The sequence below is a fragment of the Hyaena hyaena genome, unplaced genomic scaffold (assembly GCF_003009895.1).
Source record: "Hyaena hyaena isolate Hyena2069 unplaced genomic scaffold, ASM300989v1 scaffold_138, whole genome shotgun sequence".
Lineage (NCBI taxonomy): Eukaryota > Metazoa > Chordata > Mammalia > Carnivora > Hyaenidae > Hyaena > Hyaena hyaena.
Window position 1 is genome coordinate 1431655 of NW_024080770.1, and position 16529 is coordinate 1448183.

General features: G+C 37.9%; 1 protein-coding gene across 1 annotated transcript in view; it reads left to right on the plus strand.

Moving 5' to 3' along the window:
• DTNB (dystrobrevin beta) overlaps positions 1-16529 on the plus strand; it is a 232700-nt gene that overhangs the window by 114575 nt on the left and 101596 nt on the right. Inside the window, 1 exon segment of the mRNA XM_039238291.1 lies at positions 2808-2932. Coding sequence (XP_039094222.1) covers positions 2808-2932 — 125 coding nt within the window.

The following is a 16529-nucleotide window of genomic DNA, read 5'->3' on the forward strand; positions in this document are numbered from 1 at the left end:
TTAAACAAGATGTGGAAGACAGCAGTCCCTGCACCTGGCCTGCCTTTCTTCCTTCCTCACTCCCTTCCTCACTTCTGTAAATATTTAGTGACTGACTGCCAAGTCCTGGGAATTGTCATAGTGGCCCAGGAGCCTGAGAAGTAATGTCCTATCTTGGTGCTTCTGGCTGTTTTTGGATTTGTGCTTACAGGCTTTATTAATCTTAGCTCCTAAGCAAACTTGATAGCAAAATTCACTTCAGGTCCATATCATAATTTATCTTTTTAAGGAAATAATTTATTTACATATTTAGACAACCTAATTGAATGCATGTCTTTAAAATTTTCAGAGTAAGGGCACCTCACCTGACTGGCTCAGTCAGTAGAGCATGCGATCTCAGGGTCATGAGTTCAAGCCCTACATTGGATGTGGAGCCTACTTAAAATAATAAATAAATAACATTTTCAGAGTAGTATATCCTTTTTGGCTTGGTCCTGGCCCTTAGTTAATATTGTAATTCCTAAATACATGTATTTATTCTCAGTCTTTTTCCCTTTCCATACATGTCAAACTTCATGATTATGTTCTAATTATTTGGAATTGACTTTGATGTCTTAGTTTTACCTTCGTATCTATATTTTTTGAGACTCAAAGTTGGATCTGATCTTAAACCTTGACTTTAAAGAAATATTTTAGAAAGCATTACAAGCACACTGCTAGAGATTATTAGGTGGTACAAAGGGAACCATTTTTTATTTTAATTGTTATGTAGTTATTTTAATGTTTATTACAAAATATACACGTGAAACTTGTGATTTCATGGCTGTTTTTGCTCAGGATGCAGCTAAAGCAGCCTCTGATAATCCTATATGCATGAATTAATGGCCCAGGGGGTTCTCAGACATAGCAAAAATAATAGCATTAATACCTGGATCGCAGATGGAGTGTTTAGTTGTGAAGGTGAGTTAAGGTATTCTCTGATGTCCTCTCCTACTTGTGTTGTAACTCAGAAAATGAGTATATGATATGGTTTGATCAGGAAAAAGCAGTCCGGAAAATTCATCTAGGCAAATTGTTCAAATAAAATATTTTATTATGGAACAGATTCTGAAATTATACAGATAATTAACATGTAGATCCCACCTTTTAGGAGCACCAGTTTCACAGAAATAGGCACATAAATTAAAAAGAGCATGATAGCATTGTAAGCATAACAGTGGAAATTTGTGCACAGCAAGTGGGTAGCTTGGAAAGGTGGCCTCTGGCTTATAAGGCTGTGAGAAAAGTTGGCCTGGGGCAAGACTTGCACACAGTCTTGAGAGATGAGCAGAAAATTTACAGAAAAATAGGCTGGCAAAAGGTGATCTGAGAAAGGCACCTAAGAGAACATGGTGTGGAATGTGATGATGGGTACTTAGATCTTATTCTGTAAGTGATTATGAGTCTTTGAAAGATGTTAGGCAGAAAAGTGACATGAGGTCTGGGGGCACTGTAGAAGACAGAGGTGAGGACCACGTCACAGTTCAGCCCATCGCTGGGCCCAGGGGAAATGGAGAACACTTATGGGGGATGTTCAGGTTTTTGCTGTTTAGCTTTATATGCTTTTTAGGAAATATTACGTTTAAGCTTTGCCCAGAATTTAATGTGCTGAAGGGGTTAGTGATAGGTGATTTGGAGCCAATATATGAGGTTTCTGAAGAAATTGGTATTATTTAGTCTGTATTATAAACAAGGTGTTAATTAACTTTCCCTACAAAGTCTTAAAGGCTTTTGCTTAAAAGCCTTTGCTTAACGTCTTAAAGAGTTTTGCTTATTTTGTGTTAAATACATACAAGCAGCGTATAAAAGTTAAGTGGAGATGTGATATTGATAAGGCACATGGCTGCAAACAAGTTCTGTTTTTCAATTAGAGTGCTACATATGGTAATACACAGCAGAGAGAGTAGAATGAAATATTTACAGCTTTTTGGAGTTTACATCCTACCAAGAAAATCTCAGACAAATGTGTTATTTAAAGGGAATTGGGTGGGCAATAAAATCAATATATTAAGAGCTTCCTTCATATATGCGTTTCCAATGTGAATGTTCTGAATAACTTATTTGTGGCATATTGTTTACTGCTGTGTATATTTACTGCTAAATCTTAGACTTGATAGTCTTTGGATTTGGCGTGTATGGTTCTACATTACAGAGAAATGTATTAGTATGCCAACTTATTCTTGTACCTTCAGCATATCTGAATTTACAGTCACGAGTTTGATGCTGATGCCTGTGTGTGTGAGGGCACTCATCTGTGTCTGTATACATAGCCAGACCCTTAGCACCAAATGTTCTGCCTCATGTTTATTTTGGGAATATTCTCTTAATAGGCATGTTTTGGGATGTGACTTAGTCAGCTAATTTGCTAACATTCAAAAGCCACGAGCTCTCAGCATTATCTTAGCCTTTTAGTATTTTAGTCCAGCAAAAATTTCTGACTCTGATTGGGAAATTAACTGTAACATCTTACCAAAAATGATCCAGAAGCATCAGAAGAGAGAGTTTATGCAAAGGGCACAGAGAGATGTTCGAAAGGAGAGTTAACAGTAACTTTATAGTCTGACTGCATGGTAGAAATGAGGGAGTAAGTGTAGAAATGAAGGACCACAAATGACCTCGGAATAGCTGTAGGTCCCATTCTGTAAGGCCTGATAATGTTGATTATAATGCAATTTAGCTTGTATTCAAAAGATATTTTCTTCAGTTCTTGCCACCAAGTTCCTGTGAAATTCTTTTTCGTCATTTTGAAGATTTAATTCCTTGTTTCCTTATTTTCTACTTTGATGCAGAAATCCCCTGCAAAGAAACTGAGCCACGCAATTAGTAAATCTTTGGGGTGTGTACCCACCAGAGAGCCTCCGCATCCTGTTTTTCCTGAGCAACCAGAGAAACCACTTGACCTTGCAAATATAGTGTAAGTAGACGCCTGGATGTGGGTATGGATTATACTGAAATGGAGGCCTTGCTGAATTCCTTTGGATCACAACCAACTTCACCTGCCATGAACATTTAACCTCCTGGTTTGTGCTTTACCTTTGGGGAGCTTCAGACTTCAAGATTTCATGTACTTAAATCACCCTAAATACTTACATGGAAGGATAGCTCCTGAGCCCTGAAGTCGGAGTGATGTAATGATCACAACAGAAACATTTTAATATATTGAAGAGTAATTATTGAGCTGGTTTTAGCAAGGTTACCTTTTGTTGTTAGTGTGTTCTTTCTTAAGTCAGTGGTAGCGATGATTTCTTCTCTACAGCTGTAATGCCCACAGAGGTGTTTAAAAGTAGTTCAGACAATGTGGAAATGAAATCAACTTAATTTGTTTTTGTCTTGTTTTTGTGTGTGTGTGTGTGTGTGTTGGGAGAAAATTAGGAAACACAAGATTGTATTCTATGAATAAAACTAGTGTTTTATTTTTATTTTCTTTGAATATTCATGCTAAATGAAAGAAAGCCGGACAGGAAAAAAAAAAAAAAAGAGTAGAGAAAGAGGAAGAATAAGGAAGAGGAAAAGCAGTGACACTTTAAGATTCAGCCTCTCAACTGGTTTCTTCACTTTGAATAAAACGGTGATGTTACATGTCCTCCTGGATAAAGTCAATAGGCTTTTGATCACTAGTCTTTACTGGGTGTTGAGAGTTTTTCTGTTGGAATAGAGATCTGTTTTCTTTAACCTCCTTAAATAAAAGCACTTAGCATTCTTGATCTTTTAATTTCTTTCTCATTCAAAAATCTGAAAAACTTTTATTAAAATGAGACATACATATAAATTAAAAAATTAAGCATACCAAAGAGAAAAAAAAAAAGAATACCAAAGAGCATATAATGAAATGCAGCACTTTCTCCCACACTTGGTTATGCGTTGTCTGGGTTTTAGATTTGCTAGTGGACACCTCCATATCTTTAAATAATGTATTCAGAGTCCCATTTTTTGACTTCCCAGTTTTGGACATTATTGAATTCCTTCTGTTGTGTAAGGAACCAGTTTCATTTATAACTAAACATATCAACCCATCCCAATTTTTCATAATTATATTAGCATTTTTAAAGTTGATTACCTATTATTTTATTTTACTTTTACCTTTGTAGTTTTAAATACTAATCTTAAACTTCTCTATCTTGTAACTTCTTTTGACTTGAACTGTGTGAACTGAAGAAATTAGTACCTTCTGTCTACTTCTCCCTTCTCCTTTTGCCTCCTGACTTCTGTCGTCTATCTTCTGTATTGTTAAAGCTGATGATATTTCTATTCTCTTCAGTGACCGTAACGGAGTCTTCTGGGATTTATTAAGGGTTAAATCTAAAAGTTGAAAACCCAGTAACAGCATTTACAGTTCATATCATCACAGAGTCAGACAGTGGGTCTGGTTCTGTGTGGTCTTCCACGTGGTGCGGCGCCCCCTTCCCTGGGCACTTAGCCTCCCATCCGGGCGCAGTGGGGTCTTCTTCCTTCCACACCACTGGCGACTCAGAATTACACCTGTTGGCTTTATAACTGGATTCACTTTCTTGTACTGTTTTTGTTGCTTGTCCTTTGGTTTCCTCTTGCTGGGAAAAAAATATATGCTTTTGTTCCCCACTGGGTTCCATCGTGAATTTTACATATTGCTTGTAATACTTCTTTTTGATTAAACTTGTTAACCTTTCCCTGTTTTGGTTAATGTTTGTTACATTTTTTAATTAAAAAAAAATTTTTTTTGCTGCTCCAGTATTGTAGTGGTTTTCTCATTCTCTTTCTCTCTTTTAGTTTTGAAGATGTCCCTTTCACTAATGTTTTTAGTTTATGTTGAATGGATTTTTGCATATGGTGTGATGTAGAATATCCAGTTCTCTCTCTCTCTGCATTTGAATAATAACTTGTCTCAAAGCCATTTATCGAGAGATCAGTCATTTTCCCACCGGCCTACAGTGCCATGGTTGTCATAAATGAAGTGTCCAGATGTGTATTGTCTGGTTCTGGGCTCTCCTGTTCCTGTGATCAAATTGTCTACCCTCATGCCAACATCATGCTCTGTTAATTACTGTAAGAGAGTAAGGAGTATTTTTTTTAGAACATCTTGTGTATTTTTTGCCCTTTGCTCTTTTGTATAAATTTTATTGACAGTTTATTGAGTCCCTCATACAATTTTGTTGGGATTTTGATCTGAGATTCATCGAATCTAAAGATCAAATAGGGGAGAATTGGTATCTTTATAGTATTTTTTTAAAAATATTTTATTTATTTCTAGGAGAGAGAGAGAGAGAGACAGCGTGAGTAGGGGAGGGTCAGAGAGAGAGGGAGTCACAGACTGAAACAGGCTCCAGGCTCTGAACTGGCAGTCAGCACAGAGCCCGACGCGGGCCCCTAACCCACGAACCACGAGATCATGACCTAAGCGAAAGTCGGACGCTTAACCGACTAAGCCACCCATAGTATTAAGTCTTCCATGTCATGAATGTGTTACATCTTTCCATTTATTTAAATATCATTTTGTGCCAGGGCATCTGGGTGGCTCAGTCAGTTAAGCATCCGACTCCTGATTTTGGCTCAGGTCATGATCTCATTCATAGTCGTTAGATCAAGCCACACACTGGGCTCTCTCCCTCTCTCTCTGCCACCCCCCTGCTCATTTTCTTTCTTTCAAAATAAACATTTAAAAAAATATATCATTTTGTGCCTTTAAGTAAAGCTTCATATTTTCCTCAGAAAGTTATTACATATGATAGATTAATTCTTCAGTACTCTTAAAAATTCTTCTATATCTTTGTTGCTGTTGCAAATGGTACCTTTTTTCCTACAGTTTTTTTTTTTGAGATATAATTTACATACGATAAAGGTACTCACTTCAAGTGTACAATTCAATGAGTTTTGGCAAATGTATACAGTCATGCAAATGGTATCGTTATTGAATTGTTTCTTAACAGTGTGTTGCTGGTATGTGGAAATGCAAATTGCTTCTGTATTTTAATCCACTGTCTAATCATCTTGCCTAATTTGCTTATTAATTTTAGTAATTTGCACTCAGATTTTTTTTAGGTTTTCTATATCACCTGCAAATAATGGTAGTTTTATTTCTTCCCTCCCACTCCTTATACTTTTAGTTTTAATTTTTGTAAACTTTTATTTTTGAGAGAAAGAGAGAGAGAGGCAGTGTGAGCAAGGGAGGAATAGAGGGAGAGGGAGACACAGAATCCGAAGCAGGCTCCAGGCTCTGAGCTGTCAGCACCGAGCCCGACACAGGGCTTGAACTCATGAACCACGAGTTTATGACCTGAGCCAAAGTTGGACACTTAACTGACTGAGCCAGCCGGGTACCCCTCACTCCTTGTACTTTTAAATATTAATCATCCTTTTTTTTCTTTTGGTCTTCTTAAGCTGGCTAGAGCCTCCAGTGCAATATTAAATAGAAGTGGTTTAGTAGGCATTCTAGTGTTATTGCTGAACTCAGAGAGATGGCTTTTCAGTATTCATTTCATATGTTATTTGATGCAGGTTTTATAGAAACTGTTTATCAGGTGAAAGAGCTTCCCTTGTATGCCTAGTTTGCTAAGAGTGCTTGTTTTGGGGGGGAGGGGGGCGGAGGTCATGAACGGATGTTATCAAAGGCTTTTCTTCATTGACATGATCTTATGAGTTTCTTTATTAACGTAGTGAATTACATTGTCTTTTACACAAATAAACATTCCTGAAATAAACACAAGTTGACTCTCCTTTAAATACAAGGCTAGATTTCGTGTGCTAATGTTTTGTGTAGATTTTGCCTATGTTTAGGAGTTCAGTTGTCCTGTAATTTCCCTTGTTTTTGTTTTTGTTTTGTTTTGTTTTGTTTTTAGGACAAAGTTTTCCCAGTCTGCTGTCTTCAGAAAGCTGAGGAACATTCTCTCTTTTTATATTTTTTGGAAGAGCTTTTTTAAAATTGGAATTATGTACTTGCTCCTTCAATATTTGGTACAACTTACCAACGATGCTATCTCTGCCAAAAGCCTTCTCAGTGGGAAAAATTTTAACTGTGAATTCCATTTTTAAAAGCAGTTATATGACTTCATTTTTTATTTCTTTTTGAGTCGCTCTAGAACATTTTATATTTGTAGGAATTTGTCAATTTCATTTGTATTTTCAAAGTTATTGGGACAAAATTCATAACATTTTATCTACAGTATATGTGCTAATGTCCCTTTTTTATTCCTACTGTTGTGTAATTATGGTTTCTCTCTCTCTTCCTCCACCCCCCCTTGAACAAATTTTGCCATAGGTTTGTCCAATCTAGTGGACTTTAAGAAGACCAACTTTTGGCTTTGATGATTCTCTTATTGTATGCATTGTATTTTTGAATATCATTTGTTTCTACTCTTTATTATTTCATTTGTTACACTTTTTTTTAATTTTTTTTTAATGTTTTTTATTTATTTCTAGGAGAGAGAGAGATAGACAGCGTGAGCAGGGGAGGATCAGAGAGAGAGGGAGTCACAGACTCTGAAACAGGCTCCAGGCTCTGAGCTGGCAGTCAGCACAGAGCCCAACGCGGGGCTCGAACCCACGAACCGCGAGATCATGACCTAAGCGAAAGTCGGACGCTTAACCGACTAAGCCACCCAGGCGCCCCATCATTTGTTACACTTTCTTTGGGTTTCTCTTGCTACTCTTTTTCAAACTTCTTTAAAGATCTGGTTAGCATATCCATTTCAGGTTTTTTCCCCCTAATATGAGCATTTAAGGCTATGAATTTCTCTCAGTACTCCCTGAGGAATGTCTGAGTTTTCTTATGTAATTTTTTTATTGTTTCTTTGAGAAGTAGACTGTCCTAATTTCCAAACGTATGAGGATTGTCTAGTTGCCTTTTTGTTATTAATTTTTAGTTTAATTTCATTTTGGTGTAAAAGCAATCTGCACTGTTCAGTTCTTTCAAATTTGTTGAGACAGGTTGTATGTAGTATATGATCCAGTTTTTATTATATTCCTAGTAAGTATGAAAACAACATTTATTCTATGCTTGGGTTTAGAGCTAATAGTGAATGAATGTATGTCAGGTCAAGTTTGTTAATCATGTTGCTCATATCTTCAAAACTATACATATTTCACTAAGAAGTTAAAAATTGGTTCTTATCTAGTGACTCTCTTTATTCTAATAATTCTGTGTGTTCTCAAGTCTGTTTTATCTGCTAAGCCTCTTTTAATATCTTCTGCTTGTATCTGCCTACTGTAACTTTCCCCACCCTTATACTTTTCAACCTTACTGTGTTCTTAGGTGTTCAGCTGCTTCTTATAAGTTAAAAGCTGGATTTAAAAAATGTCGTCTGACAACCTGTGTTAACCTGGCGAGTTTGGTCCATTTAAATGTATTATTATAATATTATTATTGTTATAATTAGTCATTATAAGTAAAATTGGCTTTCTTTATTGCAGTTAAAAGTATTACACCATGATAATTGGATATTTTTCTACTCTCTTATTTTGGGCTATTTATAATATTTAAAAAATTCCCCTTTATTTGCATGTCCCACTCTGGTCACCCTTTCCCCAGGGGTAATCATTCTGATTAGAATGTTCATTGTGTATCTTTTTCCCAGTACATGTTCTTGAAAACTACGTAGTGTTTTGTACGTCCTTTTACAAAGTTTATGTAAAGTGGCACAGTGCGGATTTCACCTATCCGTTCTCCCTGTGATGGACCCTAGTTGCCTCCACATAAAATGCTGCAGTAAACACCGCAGATTTTTTCCCCAATGGAACAGGGTAAGACTTTCTTTAAAACTAGGGTACAGTTATTGGGTCAAAGGTTGTGTGTATCCTGACCAGAGGAAGTGTGTTGGGGAATCCGGTAGTTTAGTGTAGACTTTCAGCTCATCCCTCCCATATGAATTCAGGCCCCATGTGGTGATCTCTACCTGCTGTGCCTGAGTTCAGAGACTTTCTGGTCAGTTTCATTAGAGAATAACCTCTGTTTTTTGTTGTTGTTTTTTTTTACCAGGTCTAGGAAAGGGTAGTAGTCATTTGGTCATGTGATATAGGGGAGTGGGGTGAAAGAGATGAGGGTGCTCTGTTAGGTGGACTTTCAACCAGTCATCTTATTTTTAATGCAGCCACTCTCCCTTCTTTCAGAAGATGTACCCAGCATCCATAATTATTGAACATTCCTGGTCTTCTGTGGCTCAGGAGGACTTTGGCCCCAGGTTTCTTCTCTCTATATATTAAAAAAACCCTCCTCATCTCTAATTTCTGTTAGAAGTTTAAGTATGAATTCAATTTAGGACTGAGGGCTAAGAATCTGAACCTTGACTATTTCTTACTGATTCTTATCATTTTATTATATTTACCTCAGATCTTTTCTTAATTTTTTATGCTTATTTTTGAGAGAGAGAGAGAGAGAGAGAGAGAGAGAGATTGTGAGTGGGGGAGGGGCAGAGAGAGAGAGACACACAGAATCCGAAGTAGTCTCTAGGCTTGAGTTGTCAGCACAGAGCCCGACACAGGGCTGGAACTCACAACCCGTGAGATCAAGACCTGAGCTGAAGTTGGTCACTTAACCAACTCAACCACCCAGGCACTCCAGATCTTTTTTTTTTTTAAATAGGACATTGTAGACAAAGTTGTGGTTTCCTGTGTCTTTCCTAATCCCATTACCCTTTCTCTCTCCCATAAATTAGCCCCTAACATTTATTTGGTATTTATCACTCTATACTTACTCTTACACTTTTACCAGATGTTCATGCATCCATAAAGTAATATTTTAAAACTTTATATAAATGGTTATATTCTACATATCCTTTTGTATGTTTATTACTTTATTAAATATTATGTTTCTGAGATTTATTGAGAATCTCAAATGACATTCCGCTGAATGACTCTACAACAAATAATCCATTCTCCTATTGATAGGCATTGAGGTTATTTCTAGTTTTTCATCACAACCCACAGTGCTGCTGTAAGCATTCTTATGCAAAGAATTTCTCTAAGGTATGAGTGGAACCACAAGGTCCTAAGATATGAATATCACATAATTATAATAGATTAGGTGATAATGCAGTGCAAAATTAACCCCCAAATCTCATAGTTTAACATATGGATGTTTATATGTCCCTCACACGAAGTCCCTTGTGGACAGGAAGGACTTTAGAGCAGCTGGGCTATGGATAGTGGCTCAGTGGTTTAGGCTGTTTCAGTCTTGGGCTCCACCATCGTAGCATGAGACCTCATTGATCCCTGCAGCAGAGGAAGGGAGCATATGGAGAACTCATACCCATCTTCCTGTGCCTTGATTCAAAAGTGACACATGTGGGGCACCTGGGTGGTGTCCGACTTCATCTCAGGTCATGATCTCACAGTTCGTGAGTTCGAGCCCTGCATCAGACTGTGTGCTCTCAGCACGGAGCCCACTTCTGATCCTCTCTCCCCCTCTCTCTGCCCCTCACATGCTCACTCTCTATCTCTCAAAAATAGATAAACATTTTTAAAAGAGGGTGCACCTGGGTGGCTCAGTCAATTAAGTGTCCAACTTCGGCTCAGGTCATGATCTCAGTTTATGAGTTCAAGGCCCCCTTTGGGCTCAGTGCTAATAGCTCAAAGACTAGAGCCTGCTTTGAGTTCTGTATCATCCTCTCTCTCTGCCCCTCCCCTGTTCATTCTCTCCCTCCCTCTCTCTCTAAAAAAATAAACATTAAAAATTTTTTTAAATAAAAATAAAAGAGTTGGGACATGCTACAAAGTCAGACCTTGTCAAGATGGATCTTTCTTAGAGTACAGAATAATGTTTCTTACTAAAGTGTTTAGTTTAAAGGTCAAAACTGGTTAATTTTTTCTTTCTTTCTGGCTTCCATTTCATGTTTAACATTAATGTTCTCATCTCAAAATTAAAAGAATACCTCCATCTATAAAAAATTTCTTATTTCTGGATTATTTTCCTTTTTTTTGTTGTTGTCAGATGAAAAATAAGAATTTAAGGGTTTTTTAGGGCACCTGGGTGGCTGAGTTGGTTAAGCATCTGCCTCTTGATTTTGGCTCAGGTCATGATCTCATGGTTGGTGGGATTGAGCCCCATGACAATGACCCTTCTTGGGATTCTCTCTGTCTCTCTCTCTTTGCCCCTCTCTTTCTCTATCAAAATAAATGAATTTAAAAAAAAAAAATAAGGGGGGCGCCTGGGTGGCTTAGTCGGTTAAGCGTCCGACTTCCGCTTGGGTCATGATCTCGCAGTTCGTGGGTTCGAGCCCCGCGTCGGGCTCTGTGCTGACTGCCAGCTCAGAGCCTGGAGCCTGTTTCAGCCTGTGACTCCCTCTCTCTCTGACCCTCCCCTGCTCACGCTGTCTGTCTCTGTCTCCTAAAAATAAATAAAACATTAAAAAAAAAAAATAAGGGTTTTTCTTTCCCAAAATGGATAGCCATTTGTCCCAACTCCATTTTTTTCCTGATTTGTTGCAATTTTAATTTTGCTTTCCTTTTAGCAATTGATACTCACCTTAATACTCTGAGAAACAATAGAAATCACATATGTGCCTGTGTCTGTAAAATAATTATCTAGCAAGATGTCTTTACCCTATGGTTTGTCTTTATCTTACTGGCAGGTTAAGAAACGCTTTTGTGAAGAATAACATTTTTGATGAAGTCTAAAAGATGAATAGGGATTAGCCCTGTTGGAGCTCAGTGGTGGAGCATTCCCAGCAGAGGGGCAACAGCAGGGCAGAGACGAGGGAAAAGCCGCAGGGGTAGGCAGGAGCCACCTGAGATTTTGGACATGATACTAAATTGGAGACTTTTAGGTAGGACAGAAATAGGTTTAATTTTGCATTTTTAAAAATCACTGCCTGCCTGGAAATAGGAGAATAGGACAAGAGCAAAAAATAAGAGGCCAGTTAGGAGTTTTTTTCATAGGCCAGGTGAGAGATGATGGTGATTTGGATTCTCATGGTGGTAGTGAGAAAAGTTTGTGAACACAGAAAGAATTTAAGGTTTTACCATTATTGGACACCTAGAAGTAAAATTAAAACCCCAATGGAAATGTGGGACAGGAATTGAAATTAGTATGAGATAAAGTATATTTTTAAAATTGTTTTTAATGTTTATTTATTTTTGAGAGAGAGAGAGTAAGCAGGGGAGGGACAGAGAGAGAGGGAGACACAGAATCCGAAGCAGGCTCCAGGCTCTGAGCTGTCAGCACAGAGCCAGACACAGGACTTGAACCCACAAACTGTGAGATCATGACCTGAGCTGAAGTGAGACACTTCACTGACACTGAGAGCCTGCGCCACCCAGGCTCCCCGAGATAAAGTATATTTTAATGGTAATTGCTTGCATCTCATGTTAGATGTAGAGATTTATCCAGATCTTCATAAATTCAAGACTCAAGTGTTGTTGATATTTATTGAGCACCCATAGTATTCCAAGTCTGTTGCTCACCTCTTCTATATACATCATTTCATTTAATTCTTATAACAACCTTTGCAGTGTAAATATCATTAACCAATGATGGGTCAGGAAACAGCATTCGTGAGTTTCAGTGACCTGCCTAAGATCACACAGCTCAAAATAATGAAGTTGGGACTGGAGTCCACACCCACCTCACTTTCCTAACAGGCAGACCCAGTGAGAAATTGTTGCCATGGAAACATACAGTCGTCAAACGATTGTTTGAGCCGTGCAGTTAGTTTTAGAATCAAGAGAGAACATTGAATAGCTGTTATGTTGGTTGACTGAAAAATAGAAGGGAGGCAGTGTGGTATGAGAGAAGAAAAACTAGATTAAAAATAGAGACATCAGGGGCACTTGGGTGGCTCAGTCAGTTGAGTGTCTGACTTTGGCTCCGGTCATGATCTCATGGTTTGTGGATTCGAGCCCCATGTCAAGCTTTGTGCTGACAGTGCAAAGCCTGCTTCGGATTCTCTGTCTCTCCCTCTCTGCCCCTCCCCCACTCACTTGCACACACTCTCTCTCAAAAATAAGCATTAAAAAATAGAGATATCAGTTTGCTTTACTGTAAAGTGGTAATAATAACAATTATCTCAGGATATTGTTTCTTAATGTATTTGAAAGTACTTCTAAGAGGTTAGGATGCTGTAATACTGTATTCTAGACTTTTAAAGTCTTTATCTCAGAGTTAAGTAGATCATATCACAAAAATGTAAACTCCAGAAAAGCTGGGACTTTGTCTGACTCTTCACTGAGTTCCCAGTGCCCAGAATAGTGCCTGGTGCATGGTAGGCACTTGAAATGCATTGAATGAATGAATGAATGACACCAGCAAGATTTATCTAAACAGACATCTTCCTCATCCCCTCCCCTCCTTTTTATGTTTGTTTCTTCAATAAATAGTACAGGTCACGTACCTACAGTAAGTCTCCACTAGATGTCAGGCATATTTCCTTGATTGGTTTATTGTGGGTTGGTTTGGGGTTTTTTCCTGGTGAGTTGAAAATATTAAGTAAACAAGATTTTTCAAATAAACCTCAAAACCAATTCATTTATCATCAGTACTCTAGCAACTTTTCTTACTTGTAGGTCTCTCAGAGAAATTAGTTGTTTCTTTCTGTCAACATGTCTTTATAAAACTTCTGACTCTTGATGTCTGATAGACTTTCTGCTAGCCTAATTCAAGCAGTTTGCTACTGTTGCTCAAGATCTAATTATCTAAACACACAGTCCTTATACCTAATTTCTTTAATTAGTGGTTAATCACTATTACATTTCAGTTTATGGTTATTTATTTCTGAGAGAAAGCAAAACTTCCTGATGTTGTCTTAGTGTATTTATTCTAATGAATTTCTTCAGGGAAGAACATGGCCGGTGTCCCACTGGACACACCTGTGATTGATGTGTTCTCTTAAACAGAGATCGGCAAGCTGCAGCCTGCAGATCAAGTCTAACCTATTGGCTGTCTTTGTGTGGCCCCTGATCTACCAGTGACTTTTATATTTTTAAATGGCTGTAGAGAAAGAAAATAATATTTTGTGAAATAAAGAGACAGTAACAGTTTGTGAAAATTATATGAAGTTCAAAGTGCATTGTCCATAATAAATTTTTTCGGGACACTCCACACGTATTCCTCCACCAAGACTATATGCAGAGTCTTTGCTTTTGGGCTGCCTTGGCAAAATTGGATCTTTGTAACTAAGGTTGAATGACCCTCAAAACCTGAAATATTATACAGCCTAGGAAATAGAGTCAGTGGTACCTGTAACTGCAATGTGTGGTGACAGATGGTAGCTGTACGGTGGTGAGCTTAGCAGAACATACAGACTCATCCAGTCACTGGGCCGGACGCCGGAAGCTAACTGACTGAGCCACCCAGGCACCCGCAGCTTGACTTCAATTAAAAAAAAAAATGGAGCATCTGGACAGCTCAGTCACTTGAGCGTCCGACTCTTGATTTTGGCTCAGATCATGATCTCGCTGTTTGTGGGATGGAGCTTTGTGCTGACAATGTGGAGCCTGCTTAGGATTCTCTCTCCCTTTATCTCTGCTACTCCCTTGCTCACATGTGCATGCATATACTCGCTCTCTCTCAAAATAAATAAACTTAAAAGAAAAAACAAGAATATTTATCATCTGGCTCTTTATAGAAAAATTTGCCAACGCCTACTCTGAAGGAAGGGTTGATAAAAACTGCAAATCTAGGGTACTTTATGCTTCTTGATATTTTGTTTTTCTAAATTCTCATCATCATCTTTGATGGTCCAGTTTGTTTTTTCAGCCCAAGGGTTAAGGTTAATTGATAACTTCTTCTGTCAAAGCTCTTGGATAAGGTTTGTTACCTAGAAACCAGGCCACCTTATTGTTTCTTGCTGCTTATGCAAATATTAAGATATAACCTGTTTGAACTGAGCCAACCAGTTTTCTCTACACTTTGCATCAAAAGAGAATTAACCTAGATAATAAAAAAATAGTTATTTAAATTTAACTAAATACTTTAATATGGTTCTATTTGATTCCATTTTAACTGCCCTTCTATTTAATAGACTGTCTACACAATATTTTGATTTGATCAAAACATATCCTCTTTTTATTTCAACTTCATAGATTTTTTTAAACTTTAGACAACTATGCGTGAAACATCTTATCCTTACAGTATTTATGAACTTATTAGCATAATATGAAAATTCTGCCTGTTTTGTTCTTATTCATGACTTTAAGTAAATCAGTAGAAATTTGTGAGACCAGAAATAATGTAAGACCATTTATAAAAACCCTATGAAATGTATAAGACGCTGAAAAAACAAATCTAACTACTTGTTTACATATTAAAGCACATTTTTGTGATGCTTTAATTTTTTTATTTAATTTTGTTTAATGTTTGTTTATTTTGGAGAGACAGAGTGTGGGTAGGGAAGGGGCTGAGAGAGACAGAGACACAGAATCTAAAGCAGGCCCCAGGCTCTGAGCTGTCAGCACAGAGCCCAACGTGGGGCTCGAATGCACAAACCGTGAGATCTTGACCTGAGCCAAAGTCAGATGGTTAATTGACGAAGCCATCCAGGTGCCCTGTGATGCTTCTTTTAAAATGATGGATGAGGGGCGCCTGGGTGGCTCAGTTGCTTAAGCGTCCAACTTCGGCTCAGGTAATGATCTCACGGTTCGTGGGTTCGAGCCCCACCTCGGGCTCTGTGCTGAGAGCCAGCTCAGAGCCTGGAGCCTATTTCAGATTCTGTGTCTCCCTCTCTCTCTGACCCTCCCCTGCTCACGCTCTCTCTCTCTCTCTCTCTCTCTCTCTCTCTCAGAAATAAATAAAACATTAAAATAAATAAATAAAATAAAATGATGGATGAATCTGGATTTGGAAATGGCTTTTTTGACAAGGATGCTTCTGGTTAATTGTCCTATGCCAAACGCAGTACCTCATTGTTTTAAACTTTTTTTCTATACTAAATGTGGGGGTTTTCAAAGAGAGTTATTAACTGGTTTTAACTATATTACCAACCAAAATGTGGGGTGCAGTAGAATTTATAGTACTGATTTGTTGGTGTGGATTGAAATACTGTCTTCCCCGGCTGTTTATTGAATGTGTGCTGTGACGGGGGCTCTGTGCTCGGCGCGGAGGATAGTCTTATTTGAAAACTGACAAGATGATATTTTTCTCTTAGATCGTTGGATGAGTCTGATGTTCTAGTCACTTGAAAGGAGTATCAGATTCGCTCTGGGTATTTTGGCCTTTTGAGATTGAACCTATTGGGAAGGTTATAATTTTGAGCTGTTTCCAGCAGGTTAAGTGCTATAATTTGACTCTTAGATCATAGCTCATCCAATATTAATTCTGTCTTGCATTTTGCTGTAGTGATTTTGAAAAACCTAGGTAATGGTGACATAATCTGCTCACCAGTAGGCCATCAGACACCTTGTATTTCAGGTCTATCTAATTGAGTCTTCGGAGAAAAGAAAAGCTGCTTTTTATTCTCCTGTTCCTATAGCCCAGAATGTGAAAGCTCTTATGATTCTTAAGGTAAGCTCTTAGCATCATCTGATACTAATTCTGTCTTAACGTTTTGCTGGGATGATTTTGAAAACCGAGCACCTGAGGAATACAAGATTCTCTCAGAGCTCCGAGCTTG